Here is a 19,904-nt window from a genome sequence, read left to right on the forward strand (position 1 = left end):
ACAAGCACCACTTAATTCCCAAAGATGCCTAGAAACAATGCGTGTGTGTGTTTTGACCACAGAGTTACTGAAACACCCAAAGTCTTCTGAGCATCTCAGAAATCAGGTAGTCGGAAGAGTTAGGTTAGCTGTGACAGGAAGATGAGCGGAAAGATACCTAATCTATGCTCAAGTCCCAGTGGGGACACAGTTTCTAAGATCTATTCTGATTACATCTAACTTGAGTTATAGTAAGATCAATTCAAAATGCCACTGGAGAATGACTAGAAAACACCTTTTGTATAACATTCCAGGAAGAAGACCCAAGAACTAAACTTCTTTAGGCTGCCTGGATCTGAACATCACAAAGTCTTTTCTTCAGTTTTCTCTAAATCCAAAATCTTCAGTTGGACTAAAAAATAGTCTCAGATGGGGCTAATTCTACACTTTCTTGCAGCTTGGCCACCATACAGTGGAGATGCAAGGAATACACATCACTGACCAGCACACATCACTGTTCACATTCTCAGTGGCTTGTTGAACACTCAACTTTAAGCATATGTAAAGGAATGTTGCTAAAATATGCATTGATGTTCAGTGGCCAAAAAATTGTTTAGAAGCCACTTGAACTTTTATGTAAAGGAATTTCTCCAGCTGTCTCCTAATTTTGAAATCATGAGGAGTTTACTGTTATCTCCAGTGGACTGAGAATAAAAGCCCAAATACATAAATTAATTTTGGCTCTTTCTGGAGCTGCTCAAAATATGGGAGCTATTTATCCATTTAATTTGGTGAAAACGTAGGTTTTTCAAATGTCAGTGCAGTTTTGCGCAGTTCTTTCTTTTTGATCTCTCATCATTATAAGTGATTTTACACATCATAGAAGTAGGTGATTTGAAATATAAGCATTACTTTTCATGTTAGGTTACTTGTCATGACAGGTTAGGAAGTAGTACGTATGCATACAGTCACTAATATATTGATATTTTATACAATGTAGTCAACTTAATACTTTTAAAAGGAAGTTATGAGAAAATACTGCTTTCCTGGAGAGGTTATTGAAGTCAGTTGGAAGCAACCTATTCACTTTTATATGTTTTCAATTAGTTCTAGTGAACCCTTTCAGAGGATTTTTAACAAAAATATGCATGTAAAATTAAGTAACAGTCCAGAACAAACAGCAAGCGGTTGTAGGAATGAGGAGATTGCATAGATTATTTCCTGAGCTGCGGAGGAGGGATGAGAGGGAAGCATTACATGGATACATTTTATAAAGAAAACTTTAAATCCATAAATATTTACTAGAAAAACAAGAGTTGAAAACCAAAACCTGTCAACAGTAGGGATTCTGAAAGGATTTGTACAATAAACAATGTATGTTTCATGGAAAGCAACTTCATCTTTCTCAGATGAGAATATTATGAGTGGGTTAGAAATTAATTAAAACTGATGAACTGGTAAAATCTATGACAAGATATTACAAGGAAATTAAAAAAGATGAATGGAAGAGAGGATATCAAAAAGTAACCAGGACCAGACACTTAATCAGAGATAGTCCATCAAGCAAAAAGGGAACGAGATACAAAGCTGAGGAAAGGATATTGTGTAAACCACTTCAAAATAATTACATTTTTGTTTTGTTTTGTTTTGTTTTAATCATCCATAACGTGGCTGTAGGCTCCTCAGGCATTTCATACAGATCATCCCGAAGAACATACAGTGTACAGAGGGAAACATTAAAGTCTGGAACAGGAAGATGGTGAACTAAGGATACTCTAAGATATGTTACTCTCATGTCTGTCATCTTTCATAAGTGTGGAACACTGCTCATGCTCACAGATGAATACAGAGATTGGCCGGACCAACCAATATTGAAAAGGAATTAATTGTTGCTTACAAACAGAAAAGGAATTAATTAATTGCATATGTTTTAACTATTGTTTCTTTTTAAAGAAATTTTAATCACGGTGTTTTAGCAGCACAATATTTGTGGAAAGAAAATTGAAACGGGAATCCTGTAGACACAGAGGTCCAGGTTTGTATGCACAATTATTCCCAATAATTATTATTTGCATTTATCCAGGAACAGACATAATCAGCAAGCACTTCTGAGCCACAATGAGCTAGTCTGGCTTACATGTTCAGCATCAAGAATATACTACAGAAGATGGTTTGTTGTTAACTCTTAGGAAAATAAGTAAATGTTAAAAATGCATACAAAAAGATAAAACATCCACAGAAGAAGATACATGTTAACTAAAATACAAAGAAGGAAAACACGGGATAATTGCATCATACATTTATGTTCATTATAAACTGATTTTGGATTTCCAATAATGTTCACATGACATGGTTTTAAGTGAAATATTATTACAACATTCGTGAAAAAGAAATTTTTTGTTGTTATTTTTAATGTATATTCCTCACAGGAGGAATTTGTATCATTCCAGGAACATGAATTTTACTGCTAACGTTTCTCTTAGCACAATACATTAATATCCCTGTCCTCAACAAATATATATTATAACTTTATTTCCAAGGTTTATTTGTCTGTCAAGATCAGTCATTGAGTTACAGAAAAAAATTTAAAGAAGTTCGCTAGAAGTACTTACCTTTAAGCACAAAACATAACCATGCAGCAAAACTTCTTGATTGTTCTATTATGATTGAGGGGAGTCCAACTTCTGACCTATTTTAATTTTTGCAGTAACTCATATTAAACAACTTTTTTTGTCCAAGCAATGTAAATGGTTTCATAAAACCAGGTTATTCAGCTGTATGAGGATTTGAAAGAGCTTGCAGCATCTGCATCACAGCTGGAAGCACAAAGGGAAAACTTTCTTTCATGTTTAAAAGTTGCTAGATAAATGAGGAGAGTACGTAACTATGTCTCCTCACTATGTACACTCACTGCAGGTATTTCAGTGGCACTGCAGTAGATGATTTTCCTCTTGCATGTTTTTTTCAGTCTCCTGAGAGCTCTTCCATCTTGTGAAGCAGATTCCTCTTCTCTGTCTTCTGCCATCCATGTAACAAGTACAAAGTTTTAAGATGCCAAAACAATTAGACCAACTTTTCTACAGCTGACAGTAAAACATATTACTGTCACTCTTTCCTCTGTCCACTACCACATACTACTGCAATATCCTTCTCTGTCCTTCTGTGGAAGAAGACTGAAGACCCCAAAGACGCAAATCATCCTATCAAGATGTTTCTGCATTAATTTAACAATCATATCCAAGACTCAGATGAGTCAAGATAATTTTCTTTGGAAAGAACAGCTTGAGGAGAGGGAAGAATACTGAGAAAGTAACTTATAAAAGACAACATTGAAAAAACATGGAATAAAATCCCATAGTACTGACAAGACTACCCTGAAGGGTCAAAGAATTAGTAAGAGATCTGGAAAAAGTGCTAACCTTTTATTTTTGAAGACTGTGTACACTGTAAAAAACTAAAAAAAAAGGGAAAAAAAGAAAGAAAAGTAAAAATTACTTCATCTGAGCATCATTACTGGGTCTTGCACTGCTCAGGATGTTTCAGGTGAGACAGAGAGGCTTGCTGGGTTTTGTGGGAGATCATTGAACTTCTAGTTATGATTGAGAGGACTTCACTGCCTATCTTCCTGCATTGCAATGCTGACTTTTATTACCAGTCTCATGGAAATACTTTTTAACAGCACTTTTTCTGTCTTTCAGCTGCCTTTCTGCCCTACTTCTATTGCATATTTATTGCCCCCATCTGTCCAAATTATGCTTTCGGTGACTACAATATTTTTTGTAAGAAGAAAATACAGATATTTCTAGCACATGGATTTAACAGAAGTTTGCTTGCTATAACTGTTTGTAAATAGAATCGTTAGATTCAATAGATCAGGATCACTGAATTTCACAGTTTCTCAGTAGACTCCTAAGCATTTGCAGCTTGAAATATGGCTTTAAAATAGCTGAAAGTTGAACGATATTGTGACAGGGGTTTCTTCCTGCTTTATTGCGTTCTTTCTGTCATTTAACACTGCTGCCATTTTCAGAAGAAATGTGTTAAAAAAATCACACAACATAGGCAGTATAAAATTCAAAAGCACCTTTGAACATACCATTGCACCTTAATATTTCTTTTCATAAACTGGGTAAGAACAGAATCTTCTCAGAAATACAACTCTTCTTACAGAAACACCAAACATCAAGGTGTACAGGATAAGGTTAACAACAACTCTGTCAAAGACAAGATCCTAATGACCCTCAACAGTAAACAGAACCAAGCCACATTTAAATAAGAATGGCTGAAATGACACCATGCAATCCAACACCTGCCATGAATCTTGCCCAATCATTTATGAATAAGAATGAATTTCCAACTGCAATTATGGTCCTTCTCCAAAAGCAAGAATTTTTATGGACAATCTAACCTACCGGTAACAACCTTCAATTTTCTGGATACTGAAATGCCAGTTCTTTTTCTATGGCTTGAAATAATCTATGTAATGTTAAGTTGCACCTCATTCATGCTGCTCTTGATATCCTTCTGAAAAGAAGGACATTCAAAGCAGCATTTATGTTTTGAAGGAAGAAAGAAAATAGTGGAGTCAAAAGATTTTTAACTGCTGGAGAGTGACCGCAGTGCTTTGCATCCTACTGACATAGTGGTTTACAACAAACCTGAATGTATGTAACTGAGTGAGAGAAAATTAAGATATGGGAACACACATACGGAGACTTAAGCACTGTAATCAGGATTTCAACTGAATGCCTCTCCTGGAGGTTAAACCACAGCTGGAAGAAATAGTAAGTCTTTTGTGTGATATCGGTCTAGAAGATTGTTGGATTCAAATGACCAAAGATCATTGCAGAAGCAAAGAATTGTCCCTTAATTTGAAGACTGTTAGGTTGTAAAATAACAAGTTTTGAGATTTCACAGTAAATACTTCAGAAATCGAATCAGCTATGGAACCAGCTAATCGCCACCCTTGTTATACTTAATTTTAACTATATATTATCTGCTTTTTACATGGATAATAAGTAGGATCACTGAATGGTTGCTCAAACAGTCATATCATAATTTCTTAAAGAGTTCATGTGAGAAAATACTTCATGCATACTCAGTATGAATTATTAATCCCTCCCTGATGCCCAGCAACTTTTCAGGAAGAATCAATTTTTTTCTGAAGAACTTCATTCCTTCTCAGAAGTGCAGGAGCAACAGCATCACCATTACAAAATCTTTTTTGTTACTTCATCAGTCTGAAGAGACAATTGGAAGGGTTCTAAGTGAGCACCTGCAAACCTCGTTAGAATCCCAGAGATTTGGAAATTTAGAAGAGCTGATTCAACACTTGCTGTAGGACTCCTGCTCCTTGCAAGCTGTGCTAATGTAATGCTGTGATCCAGTGCTCTTGCTATTGTAAACGTCTTTAGGAAGTCCCTGCAAACCCAAACTTACCAGGTCAAACTTGCATTTGTGCTAAACTGTGTAAATATGTTTTTAATTGGAGAAGGCTTATACTTCTAATCCATACATTCCCATACCACTGGTCCAGTTCACTTAGGAGTATGGATCTAGATATTCAGCAAATAACCTGTTTATATAACAGTATAGAGGTTCTTTAAGTTGCAACTTAAATCAAAATCAATTTATCTTCTCTGTCTTCATACCACAAAATATCTGCTTTAGAAGCAAATATCTGCTTTAGGATAAGCACAATCAATCTTTGGACTCCACTCACTGATTCTAATGGGAGCTTAGTCACCACAATGCTAATAGGCATGCACATTTAGACAACTCCACCAGGAAATTTGATCTTAAATTTAAAACCACCTAATGGGATGTGCACCCTTAGATCTGAGAAAATAATTGACTTGAGAGAATTTTACTAGCCAGTAGAAAGTGATAATCTGCTGTTTAATTTTGAGAATTTAAGACTATTATAAACTTTCTTCTCACTTTTACACTGAGTTCTCAAAGTCTTCCAATGTTAACAAGGACAATCCCAATTTACAATTAACAATGTAAGAACAAAATATTTCTTCTTTGAAAACAGAACCATTATGTAAAACATAACAAATTTACCTCATGTGAGTGGAAAATAAGCTTTCTGGAAGAAAATGTTCAAGGTGGACTAAGAAATCTCCACAGAAATTGTTTTCCAGTGGTAAAATGTATTCGTTTCCAGTTTGCTATATTCAAGGTCAACCTCCAGTTTTCAAACTGTCATAACACACTCACAGACTGTTATTACATAGTCATTGACATACAAATATTGATGTGATGATGAAGCTTTCAGAAGCCTCCAGTGTATTAAAGTGTACTCAGATCCTTAGTCATGGAGCACATCAATTTGATGCAATTATTAAACATACAAATTATCTAAAAATTTGTTAGACTTATTTTACTGATGCAGGATTTAAATTATTCATTACTTACCCCTGTTCTTTGAACTTCCAAGAAAATCGCTCTTTGAAATGATTTCTCCCACACTGCCAACTCGCTGCCCAGCTCTACATTGAAATAATGACTCTTGCCATGTCCAACCATAACACTGAAACAATATGGCCTCTGGTCTTCAAGATCAAAGTCCTGATGAACACCTAAATACAAGTTTGCTTGTAGCCAGCAATCATCAGCAAGCCAGAGCTGAAAGACATGTTTCAGTATGTGATTCTTCATCTAGCAAAAACAAACAGTTAAAGCAACATTGTCTTCTGTAAGTGATGGGTACTTGGATATGTTATGTCATTATGTTAATAATTACCTTGAATAAATGTTCTGAGAATTAAGTAATAATTTCAAAGACAACTTCTCTCTTTGCTTCTTACTCACTTTACCCTGGATCATGTAATCCGAGCTACTTCTGCAATTCCAAAATACTGTCAAAGTTACCTAAGCAATACATACATAATTTAAAAGGAGTTTGTAGCAATATATTGTTTACAGTGAAAAGGAAGGAAATCCCTGAATTGTTTAAATACAATTCAAGAGCTGTGTACCAGCTTTACAGAATAATATAATGACTTTGTTCTAATTGGGTTCCAATAAACTAAACACCAAGGAATGCAGTAATTTATCAAGCACCCAAGGGCTAATTCTGGAAATGACAATGTGAGCTTTCAAATGTCCCCTAATAGCTGCCAATGCTGCTCTGCAACTACAAGGGGAGTGAAGTGAGATCCTGCCATCACCTTCTAGATGAAGAAAAGAAACTTCGCATTAGTCTTTCATAATAAAAAATATCCCTGTAACAGAACATTTTGTAAATGAAAACAAATTCTTACAAGAAACTTCCCTAATCTTTCCAGACTTCATTGATTAACATAAATATAGAGAAAAAGAAAACTAAATAAAAAAGCTACTGCTTATACATCTGAGTACTACCACTGACTGAATTTCCAAATTACGCATTTTTTAAAATTTCTATTTATCAGATAGGGCCCTTTCCTATCTCCATTTCTCTATGATGGCACGGGGCAGAAAAGAGTGAAAGAACAAAACCAGTAATTTGCAAAGAGAATGTTATTTCTTATTTTCTACAGTCACCTGCAAACAGAATTTTCTTTCTCTAGCACTCCAGGTTAGGTTTAGGAGACTTGACTCTAGTCAAGCAGATCTGAGGTAAAAGCAGTCATGTTTGACTGGACTTAGGTGGCTTTGAAAAGACCAGAATGCAGCTTTGCAGTTGTACCCCAGTCCTAGAATCTTGTAGTCAGGATAAGCCTTACAAAGATTTAGAATTTATTTTTCCAGAACCTCTAATAGTCCATCACAGCCTATTGAGGCTATAGTTGAAACTCCATGCACGTAAAAACAAACAAACATCTGGAATTTGAGCATCAAAATCTAATGTAAAATATTCCGATATATCTAAAATAAATGCTTAAATGTTCAGGGTCTTGTGTGCCTCCTGTTCTAGATGCACACACAATCGCCCTTGCAGGACAGCAGTGAAGATCCACTTTTTAGTAATGAAAAGGAGAGGGAACAAATATTCTGTTAGCACTCCCTCCTCTGTGTACTGCTCTCATATTCACAAATAGGATGAAGATACTCAGATGGGAAATGAAAATTTTGCTTGTGCTGGCGAATTACTGAATAACATAAAGCTGGCAAATGTAACCTTATGCTATTTACTCAAGTCTAGTCTGTTAAGCTACGGATGTTTTGTGGGGCACCTCAGAAGCAGCACCCAGCAGGGTACACAGCACTTCTTGTTGTCAAAAATGGCCCTGCAGCTACCCGAGGAGAGAACAGTCTTGAGGAAGTTTGTAGTTATTTTACAACGCTCCTTTGGACTGGTGAAAAGAAAGCTGAACAAAATACCTGCATATCATCTGGTGTTCAGCAGCCATGGAGTGACATGTATTACACCTACATCTGCTTCAAGACAATACTGCTCATCCTGGCTCATAGACTACTATATTAACATTTTTTTACTTTGTATGTGAAAATGTGATGTGTGAAAATACCAGGCAATAAAAGAAAATAAAACATTTTTAAGACAGGTGGCTTTTAGAAATGCATCTAATATTCTCACGCCTGTAAAATACAGGTTTTCAGTAACAGTTCCAGTAAATATGGAGCATGAGGCAAGGTTTAGGAAGAAATACATGAGATAAAAGAGATCACATTTTCAATCATCTGGTGGTTACCCCTAAATGTCCATGAATATGCAAGTATGTGATATATTGATGAATTTTAATTACTTGCATATGCATGTTTGTGTATGCAACTGTGTATTTATATGTATGTATGTATGTACACACACACACAAATCTAAAATATAGCAAACATTTTGTTTTAAAATGCCATTTCCATATTGGATTCTTATTTTCCATGTTTATCTCTTGTGTCATAATAAACATAGATGAGAAGCTTACAATTAGGTAAGGAACAAGTGCACCTCGCCTTAAAATCCATCTTTCATGAGAAGATACAACAGCACTCTCTACCACAGCTTTGCACTAGTTCAACCAGTTTCTGAAAATCCTTAAGAACACCCTCCCCAAACAGCAGTTTTTACAACATAAACTCCATCTTTCAGTCTGCAATGTAAAAACCTTAATCTCTCAAGATTTTTTTCTATCTTTTGGATTTGCTCAGTTTACCTCACTGTCATTTATACCAAAGAATCAACAGAAAAGAGGTTAACGTGTTGAATTTGAGCTTGTGCACTTTAGGTAATGTATTCATGAAGACTGGCAATTAAGCATTCATTTATTAAAATGTCAAGAACATTAAAGAGTTGAATCTTGGGTAGTTTATTTCACACTTCTTTTTCTTAATGAAAAAGTAGCACAGAATTTGCTTTAAGCATAGATTGTTCTTGAAATTACCAGAATATTCAAGGAAGGACTGAGTTTCAAATCAGTAGTAACATTTCAAGGGGAAAAAACCAAAACCCAAACCATAGCAAAATCTTTTCAAAAGGCATAAGATTTCAAAAAAGATTAAGGAGACAGAACAAATAATCTGGGATAGAGCCTCTGCTCTTTGCTGCTGTCTCAATGATGCGCAGGACCTGAAGTTGCCCACGTGTACCCAGCTGAAGACATGGTCACATTAAAATAATGCTATGCCCACAAAAATACGGCTGTGCTCCTGCAGCTTGCGCTCCGGAGCTGAGCTCAAGTCCCGAACTCCAGGATTGCTGTTTTCCTGGCATGGCACTGCCCAAGACCCTTCCGTCTCCCCACTTTTGCCAGAGAAGGGAACCTTCCTCCCCTGCCCAGTCACGGCAGGCTTACAACAGAGAAAAAACAGGCAGTGATGGGCTGCAAAACTGACAGCTGACATCAGCAGAAGCTCTTTTAGCAGCCACTTAATGGAACTGACACCGCTGTAAAATGCAGACATCAGCTCATGTTTGAGAGGTTTTTTTTTTTGATTTGTCAAGTTCTGTGTGGTCCTTGCTCTTCTGGTTGTAACTTCATAATGTTTTCTATTTATCTTTTTTTTTTTAAAATCACAGTCAATGAATTGGTGTAGGAAACATGCCTATGTTGTTGACAGTCAGTTTGGGACAAGTAGTTTGAGCAGTCAGGACATGGAAACTCCCTGCCACCCCATTCTTTGAAGAATTTGGTCATTTAGCACTACAGAGAACTACCCTCTATACTGCACAGGGCAGTAAAGGGGAATGGAGTGTTATTGTCAGGTCTATGAATTTTTTTTTTCTTCTTTTCACTTTTCCTTCTGTAAATTGTCCTGAATAACTGTGTTGCATCAGAAGAACAAACAAACAAACAAAACCTTAAGCAGTTCTCCTTCAGCGCAATGTTAGGTCAGGATCTGTACAGGTAACAGAGCAACAACCTTCCTTCTCCACAACATTAGTACGTGGTCAAAGGAGGAACAGCAGAGAGCACAGCTGATGAGAGCTGAGTTGGTGAGAACTAAAGCTGATTTGTGATTTTTCAGTGAAACAGCATTGTATCTGAAAAGACTGACCTTCTTGTTTTGTTCTCCCCCCCCCCCCGTAATATGTTTGTTTTTACTCTCTTAGGCAAGTAGGCTCTCATCTAGCCTTACCTCACCTGCAAAGCAGTTTTTGATTAGCTGGTAGAGAACCAACTTAATCTATCTGATGCAACTTATTAGAAAATATCTTCTGTAAGTCAATTATTTAAACAGACTGCTAAGATTTTGCCCAAAATCCTTGCTTGGGACAAGCTAAACAGAAAACATGACACTGTCTCTAGGTGGTGGAAAAAAATGAAGAATTCTATGGTACGCAAATGCACCATGTTGCCCTTTGTAAGGTAAAACCTACTATAATATTTGCAAATTACATGTGATCTAAAAAGGACATAATTTTATACTTCTAATTACTGAAATTAAATAAAAGTATCTTTATATAGATCAGGAATTGCAGCAAAAACATTCTTCATCACATTCACTTAAAAATCTGAGCCACTAAGAAAAAAACAATATCCAGCTTCATTATGCTTAGCTGTCTCATCTGTACTTCATATGACCAGCTCTAATACTGAAAAATTTCTTCAATATGTAAGCATTTTAGTAACTTGCTCACTTGGAGCTTAATCCATTTTCCATATTCTCTCATACTTGCATAGCTAATGCACTAGCCATTACAAATAGTTTTTTTAACAACAGATAAACTATTTGAATGTTAGGTACTCCTAGTTGAGATTAATGTGATCTTATCATTAACAGGAAAAGGCAAGCTTTCTTTACTAAATAATATCATTGTAATCATTAGAAAACCTACCTTGTGAATTTTAAATAGAACCTCACAGAGGTTATAGATTTTTTCAGCTCGTACCCAGTCTAGTGTGCTTACCTATAATATCAAAAGAAAATATTAACAACACATTCTTTATTCTAAATCATGTACAGATGAAAAAAATTAAAAAGATTTCACCCATCTATATTCTACTGGATGCTCTAAATATAGGCACATTACTACATTTAATATCCAGCATTTAGAAAAGACTGTCAAATAGCATTCAATTTTTACAGAAACAGCATCTACAGGAGTCTTACTATAATTAAAAGGCATTAAAGAATTTTATTGGTTTTTTTCCCCATTATTACTACAGTATGATGGAAACCTCTTTGTAATCTCTGTGGTGAGTTACATAAGTATATTTATTTTCCAATATGCTAACACAGAGAACACAGAGTCTCAAACCTAGAGTCATTCAGCTTCATGTCTCAATTTAAAAAAAATCTTACAATCAACAGACCAAGATGAAATCTGAATCCTAAATTCAGATTTGAGTTTACATACACTAGGGCACCAATATCTTAATATTTATATTAAAAACTGAAAAGGACTATGTGACTGCAATATTTGAAATTAAGAAGAATGTCAACTGTGTGCTTAATAATGACTATGAAAAGACATATTTTTTGTTTTCTTTTGGTTTCATTACTTTATACTGTTGACATGACAGGCTGTTAAAATTTGACAGTTAGAATGATATTTGAAGTTTTTCCCTAAATTCTAGTTCATGATATAATCTGATAATCTGTTTTCTTTTAAAAACAGTACCTACCCTACATAGTTCAAGAAAAAAAAAGAACCTATACATAGGAATAATACAAACGGAATACACATTATTTTGATTATATGTTTTAGAGCAAAATCCTAGCTCTTGGTGAATGCACAGGAATGGCTGCATAGATATATGAAGAATTTGACTAAATTGTAACTTTAAGGCTTTAGCACATGTAAATAAGTGTTTTGGTGACTCTAATAGCAACTTGGACATGCTAAAATACTAGGGCAAATGCAGCTTTGCCCTGTTCCAGCCCCCCTCCCAAAAGGAAGAAAGCAGAAAAATTAAATTAATTATTTAGTTAAAGCAAAATTTGGCTGTAAAACATCTGGCTTCTGTGGATGAAACTTAACTAGGAAAAAACTATGAAATTCAATAACAGATTCTTTTTCTCTGTATTCACAGTAGCACATAGTTTACCTATAATAATCAATCTTGTTCCCAATGTTTTGCATGAAGATCAACACGATTTTTAAAAATTTATTTTTAAGTTGAATTTCCAGGTCTTCATAAATTCTAAACCATTAAGAAAAATGGTAATAAAATGGTGAAAATCCAAACCACTACAATACTTAGGAGCAGACTGATGTGACTTCTACTGGTTATTAAATGTTATTTCATAGTACTGTTGGAGGAGTAATGTGAATGTGGTGTTAGTTTCTTTCTAATCTTATATGCTCTTATGTCCACTCCAATTGAAACTAATGAACATTATTATTGAGTAGACCTCACAGCTATGTGTTTCAAAGCAGTTTCAGAATTTATCTGAATTCTTTCTTCTTAGTGTGGAAAGCATCCCACCTAAATTGAGACATCAGAAGTACCTAACCTTAACAACCTAATCTAATTCTTAATCTAATCTTAATTTCACCATACTGGGAAAGAAGAAAAAAAAAAGAAAAAAATATAGTGCTTTCTCCCAGTTTCTCTAACTTTAGATTAGATTTTTAACTTCTAGATGACTAAATTTAGATGAGATGAATCACCTATTGCAAATGGGACGGAAGACCTCTAGAAGAGAAAGTTCTACCACCACATCTTTCAGGATATAAAGGGACTTATATTCTAGGGTTCTCCATTTGACAGTTTTTATATTTTAACAATCAAATGACAAACATCACTTGGATACAATGCATGCAGTAGAACATGTAAAAGCATGTTATACACTTTGTTTTATTATGAGCTATTTCTTATCATAAATTAAAGCTCAAAGCATTACATATAGCTACCTTGAAAAGTACTTAGTACTACTTTAAAGGAACATTGTCAAATTTAAATCTAATGTTAGCTTTTTTAGAAAATTAATTTAAAGCAATTTTAGATATTATACTTCTCCTCCCATCACTTCATAAAATGTAGCAAGTTTTAGAGTAATAAATTTCTAATTTTTATATTTCCATTACTATCTTCCTTCTAGTAAGGTCCATTATATATTTTATTTGAGTTCTGCTTTCTAATTATTGCTAAGAGTAAGCAATAACACAAGTTCAGAAACAACTGAAACTGAGGAATTATAAAGCCAATTAATAAAGAAATACACATTTAAACATGCTCACATAGAGCAAGTACTGCAGGTCTTTGCTTAAACCTTATTTACATGGAAATATTTTTACTTTGATGGCTGTTTGGAAAAGAAAATAATTAAATAATACAGGTTTTGGCCCATTACTATTGGTCCTCAAAAAGGATCTTCATGCTTCTTGCAAAATAAGATTTACAGCCTAGAATGGTGGCTAATTCATTATTTAGTCTTGAATTTCTCGAAGGGAAAGATTCTTTACAATCTCAGTTAAAAGCAGGAGAATCCTTCATTACTATTAGTGGCTAGATAAGATATGAAAGCATAAGCACCGACTTAATCTGCTTTTTATGAAACTGAATTTAGTGACACAGGCTATAACCTAAAAGCTGTTGAGACATGATTGAACTTTCAGTTGCTCATATCATTTGTTTTGATTCCTGAAGATTAATTTAAACTGTCGGGGTTCTTTACTGCTATTAATGATGCTACCATGGACAACGGTGACACTGCTGTGCCATTAAATTCACTCTGAATACTCCAGCTTTCTCCCCATTATCCTGGCATCGCTTTCATCCTTTGACTCTCTGTAACCTCTTATGGCTTTTTCAGCAGAGATAGCTAGTGATGATGATAACTATTGGCACCTATATAAGCCAAGATTTTCTTTTACTGTGTATGTCAGAGAAAGGCTACCATACTTAAAGCCCAGAGTGAAACAGTCTGAATATCATAGTGTGCAAGGTCATCAGGAGAACATGAATGACATGTTGAGAGGGATTTTAAAGAGGGGAAACAAACATACTACAAAGGGATACTAGAATCCAAAGAGACAGCTGACATCATTATTTATAGTTTTCTCAGAACTATTATAGTATGGCTGAGTTTCAAATGTTATTGCTATAGACTGCATTGCTTTAAAAAAAAATTACAAATGATCATATACTTCTAGTCAATGAGAAAAGCTGGAAAGAATCAGAAAAGTTCACAAAAAGTGCAATATCCTTCATTTGCTTTAAAAGATGTTTCAGTTTATTGCAGCCTTATCCATCATCACACATTTAATAGATGGGTAATGATTGGTAACTCAGATAAATGAGATACTGAAATATATTCCTTAGGCAATAAAAAAGTTTTTCTCATTATTTCCATTTCCCCTTGGAATTGTTCCTGTAGGTATTCCATACATTGCAATTTCTTGGGTTTCTTTTAGCATGACAAGATAATTATTTTTTAGTAAAGCATTTGACAAAATGTTTCAAAAAAGGTATATTCAGAATGGGTCACGTAATGAGACATACTTTCATTCATATGAATTTAGTTCTGACGAAATGTCAAAACCAGTGTCAAAATACATGAAAGTACCAATTAGCATTCACTGAGCTTCCAATTTAATTCTTGTTTGTCTAATACATGAATTTATGAGCAACAGTAGCTGAATGGTATCATTATTATTGGAAGACCAACTCCTTAGCTATCTCAATGCATTATGTGATGTATTGAATACCTAATTTTGTAGATATTTGGCTATATTAATCCTTTCAGAAAGATTGTAAAATAACACATTTGTAAACTCACAGATAACACTGAGCTGATCACAGACAGAAAAATGGGAACCTAAAGTTACAATTTTAAGTCCATAATGAGAGACTGAAATAAGTATGTAGAGTTACAAAAGTGCTAAGTGTTGCAGAAGTACTTTTTACTTCAGTGTGAGTTTCTGTAAGTTCCTCATGTTTTAAAAACAGGCATTATGGTAGATTTCCAAAAAGAAATAAACTACTAAAACCTAGTTGTACTTAGTTAGAGCAAGCTATCTCAGCATCAGTTCAGGCTCATATTCCAAATACACTTAGCTTTAAATGTGTGTGTTAATCATTGATTTTTCTTTAAAAAGTTATGATTTAAAATAGAGAGAAAACAATAAAGTTAAATTCATTTTGACACATACATGTAGTAAACAACAAACTGAAAAAGTTACTCCCTAGAAGAGAATTCTGGAATTATAAAATAGGCATAAAAGACTTTCAAGCCTATTCAGAGATCAGCACTGAAGGACTGACTAGACATGAGAAATAAATATGGGGTGCATGTAAAAGAGAATCACGCTTCAAAACTTACTAAAGTCAAAAGGAACATACTCTTTGACTTTCTATGAACACTGAATCTAATTCTAGAAATCTCAAGTCCCCTCCAAAATATTAAAAAAATTGAATACATTTAATGAGTAAAACTTAAGGAAAAAAAAGATCAAAGTGGCTGTAATACTTATTACTGGAATACAGAGAATGCTGCATTATGTGACAATTAAGCAGAAGCATCCAACCCACCTAGAAGTACTAAACAGGTCTAGGCAAAAGATTAAATACTTTTAGGTCAAGAGTAAGTAATTACTCTCACTGGTCTCTTCACTCTTCAATGGAAAAAATGAGCCAAGTATAATTTTAAAAAATTAAAAGATATTAAAGGAAAAAAAATCAAGAAACATTCTTAAGATGAACTATGATATAGCAGTATAGGAAGCCTAAAGATGTCCAAAACAACTCAAACTCATTGGTACAAAACACACACTAAAAAGCAGTCAAAATAAATAAAACAAATAGAACAAAACAAATAAAGACCTGTGTGTAGAGTTAGAAAGTTCACCAAAAGCTTTCATGGTCAAGTCTATGCCCTCCAACTCATTGCCACCTCTTTCCTAATATGTTACATTGACGTTATGTATAATGTAAATTACAAATACAAGTATTTAGAACTTACATAGCAGTACTCTAACATTCAAAGCACTGCTAATGCTAAGTACATTATGCAAGCTTTTCTTCTCTGTAATGTTTTTCAAAGGTGCAACTATTTCTGTTACTTTCACATTATTCTTGTATTTATTCCTTTTCTTAAAACTGTAAGCAGCATATGCAGTGATTATCTAGCTGCCTTCACGTAAACCACTTCAGTGTTATTTATTTAATCATCTTGAAAAAGATAGCTTTGTAATTAAGCATAACACAACAGCTCCAAAGATACGGCTACTTTAAGACTTGAATTTAAAAACCATATTGAACTATGAGGAAGACATAAAAAATCAAACAGTACAATCCTCTCCTACATAAACCCCATATTCCATAAAAAGAAAACATTTCATTTTTCTGGAAATTTTCAATGACATAAAAAATATTTTTTTCTTGAATGACAATTTTGAATAATGTCTCTCCAATTTCTTCTAGGATATGAATTCAGAACCTTTTCAAGATCTGAAAATTGACAGAAATTTATTGGATGCTTTTAGAATGTAATAAAATACTGCTTGTATTTTAAAATTGACACAAGAATAATTTCTATTTGTGCAATTGTGTTTTTCACATGTGCAGTTTCCAGAAATGTGTCACAATTCTAATATAGCAATCTGTAAATGAAATCTGTAAATTTCTTAAATACAGTCAGATAAGCCACTTTACGGATGCAGAAAGACCATTCTCTGTTAATCACACCGTTCTTGATATTTACTTCTATGGTGAAGCTTCTATATTTTTGGAAACACCATCTGAGATATTGTTGAAATGGAGTATAAATAGAATATTACTTGCCACAGTAATTTCTTTCATATTATAATATCCACATTTTTTCCACAATTTTCTTTATTTTTGCCCATGGGTAAGTATATTTTCCATTCTTACGAAAGTTAGCAGCTGTATTTACATTCATATCATCTTTTACACACAATTAAGTAGAAAAAGAGTAGAAATTGTACCAGATGCTTTTACAAGCAGTTGTAAAGTATGGGTAAGGTCATTACAACTAAAGATAACTGTATGACTTGTAGGTAATCTACTCTGTGCACACTACATTGATACACTGATACACTACATTGATTCAGGATGCAAATAGCAATACCATCATAGAAGCATCTCTGAAATAAAATATAATGTTAAACTCTTATCTTCTAAAGATCAAGCAAATTAAAACATCTTTATTTTTGTGACAGAACAATCCATTTTTTATTTTTAATGTTTCACTTAACATGGTAAAAAAGTCAGTAGGACTAACGGTAAGAGCAGTACCATTAAATATCTCTAAACATAGTGAAACAGCTCTATGCACGGCTTTGTGTGGGGACCTGTTTCCAGCTACAGAGCTGGGACATGTGACACAGAACTGGTGTCAGGGCACAGCGTGGGTTGGTGGCTTCCTGGGTGCCACGGGAGCTCCCCCAGGGTCTGGCAGGACAGGGTCCTCACCAGCCAGGGCCCATCCCATCGCCCTGTAGTGGGTTGACCCTGTCCAACAGCTACGCACCCACTCAGCCGCTCGCTAACTCCCTGTCCCCCCGCAGTGGGATGGGGGAGAGAAGGGGAAGAGCAAAACCAGAAAAACTCGTAGGTCAAAATAAAGACAGTTTAATAACTGATAGGAAGAGGAAAAAAACAAGTGATGCAAACATGATTGCACCCTGCCCGCCCCAAGCAGACCGATGCCCAGCCAGTCTCCAAACAATGGCTACTTTTGAAGACCAAATCCCCATTTTTTATTGCTGAGCATGTTGTTTTATGGTATGTAATATCCTTTTTGGCCTATTTGGGTCAGTTGCCCTGGTGGTGTCCCCTCCTAACCTCTTGCCCACCCCCAGTGTGAGCATTGTGAGAAACAGAGAAATGCTGTGCAAGCAAAGCTCAGCAACAGCCAAATCACTGGTGTGTTAGCGTTGTTGTAGTCACAAGTACGAAACTCACTGCCATACAGGCTGCTATGAAGAAAGTTATCTCCATCCCAGCCAGGCCCAGTACATGCCCCCAGACAGAAGCAGGGCAGCCATGGGGACTGGGGGCAGCCGCAGCTCTGGGCACCAGGCACCTCCCCAGGGGCCAGGCTGGGCTGAGGCTGGGCCTCAGCGTGGGCCCGTGGGTGGGCCTGGCTCGTTGGGGCCCATGGTTGGGCAGGACAGGGCTGTGGGGAGCTGGAGACTGGCCCTGCTGCGTTGCTGGGGCAGGAGCTGATGGCCATGGCGGGGCTGCAATGGGGTCCTGGGCTGCGGGAAGGGTGGGGGGATCCCCAGGGAAGAGGTCAGGGACAGTCAGGGCTGGAGGTGCCTTCAGGACACAGATAATCATCTTTGAAGTGTGGCCTTAGATCCAGGTTTGAATTCTCCAGGTGGGTGATTGCTGGAAACTGCCAATTTCCTGTTTTATTTTTTTCCCCTGATATAAAACATCTGTGGAATGATTAAATAGCAAGAAAACTGGTCAACAGGTTTTATGATTTATAGGCTCTGTCACTCTTACTGGTGTATCTGATTACTGGGATGACATAACACATTGACCAAAGAGGTCCCCTTTGTTCATTTTTTTTGAAAAGCCACTGTTTCTACAAAAAAATTGTGCAGAAACACAATAGAGTGTAGTAGATACTGACAAGTAACATGGTACGAATAGTACCGAACATTCATCCTCACTAGTCTCTTAGTAGAGTGTTGAACATGATAAATGAAGTAGTTTATCTCCAATTAGTATCATATAGATGGATAGTTTTAATTATAACAAAAATGTTTCTTCAAAAACAGGTCTGAAAACAACAATTAAAATTTATAAAGGAAAAGCATTCATGTGGTGTGTTATTTATTTGTTTAATATTTTGGTATTGTTTTTGCATTTTAATTGGATTGTAGTAATTGAATCAAATTTTAGTTCCCTGACTTAATATAGAGACAAATAATTTTTTAGAGGGGAAAAAAAGAAGTTTTTCCCAGATGTGTTGTCTCATTTTAAAAAGAATACTACTGGCCATTTAAAAATGCTTGAAGTTAATAGGAATCATTGGATTTAGAATTTCCATCTAGAGAGAGAGAAAATGTTACTGATTGCTTCTCATTGAGGTTCACAAATAAGGTTCAAAGAGTATGTACTTCCCAAAGGTACTGCAGATGGTACACATGTAAAGGATCAGATTTTCTTTGGATCAGCTGAGGAAATTGGGAGACTGACCACCTTCTGAGCAAAACCATAAAGAAGCTGTAAAAGTGAAATTGCATTCCAATTCCACATTTTATCCTTTTTGATTTGTTTAAAGCAAAGGCTCTCCGGAGAAAAAAGAAAGAGAGGATAAAACAATACCATGTGCTAAGTATGGGTCACTTTTTAAATGCTTAGAATTCTACAGCTCATTTCTGTTTCATTCTTTTAAATTAATTTTTATTCTCTTTTTTTAAAGAAGTATTAGATAAGTCATCTGTTGTGAAATAAAACTACTAGTTATGTAAATTATCAAAGCAAGATGATGTCATTTGTTCAAACTGGACAGTTAGCATTGGATTCTCTGTAACAGTTCAATCCCTCACCTGTGTGCAAAATCCACAAGCATCTACTAATAGTATGCATGGTATATTTCATGATGTATCTTGTCTTTAA

General features: G+C 35.2%; 1 protein-coding gene across 1 annotated transcript in view; it reads right to left on the bottom strand.

The window, feature by feature from the left end:
- Nucleotides 1-19,904, bottom strand: part of SNTG2 (syntrophin gamma 2) — a 306,614-nt gene that overhangs the window by 27,542 nt on the left and 259,168 nt on the right. The window contains exons 13-14 of the mRNA XM_072857795.1: nucleotides 11,198-11,269; nucleotides 6,400-6,642 (exon numbers count right to left, since the gene is read on the bottom strand). Coding sequence (XP_072713896.1) covers nucleotides 6,400-6,642; nucleotides 11,198-11,269 — 315 coding nt within the window. The remainder of the gene's footprint in view (nucleotides 1-6,399; nucleotides 6,643-11,197; nucleotides 11,270-19,904) is intronic.

The sequence above is a fragment of the Ciconia boyciana genome, chromosome 3 (assembly GCF_034638445.1).
Source record: "Ciconia boyciana chromosome 3, ASM3463844v1, whole genome shotgun sequence".
Classification (NCBI taxonomy): Eukaryota; Metazoa; Chordata; class Aves; order Ciconiiformes; family Ciconiidae; genus Ciconia; species Ciconia boyciana.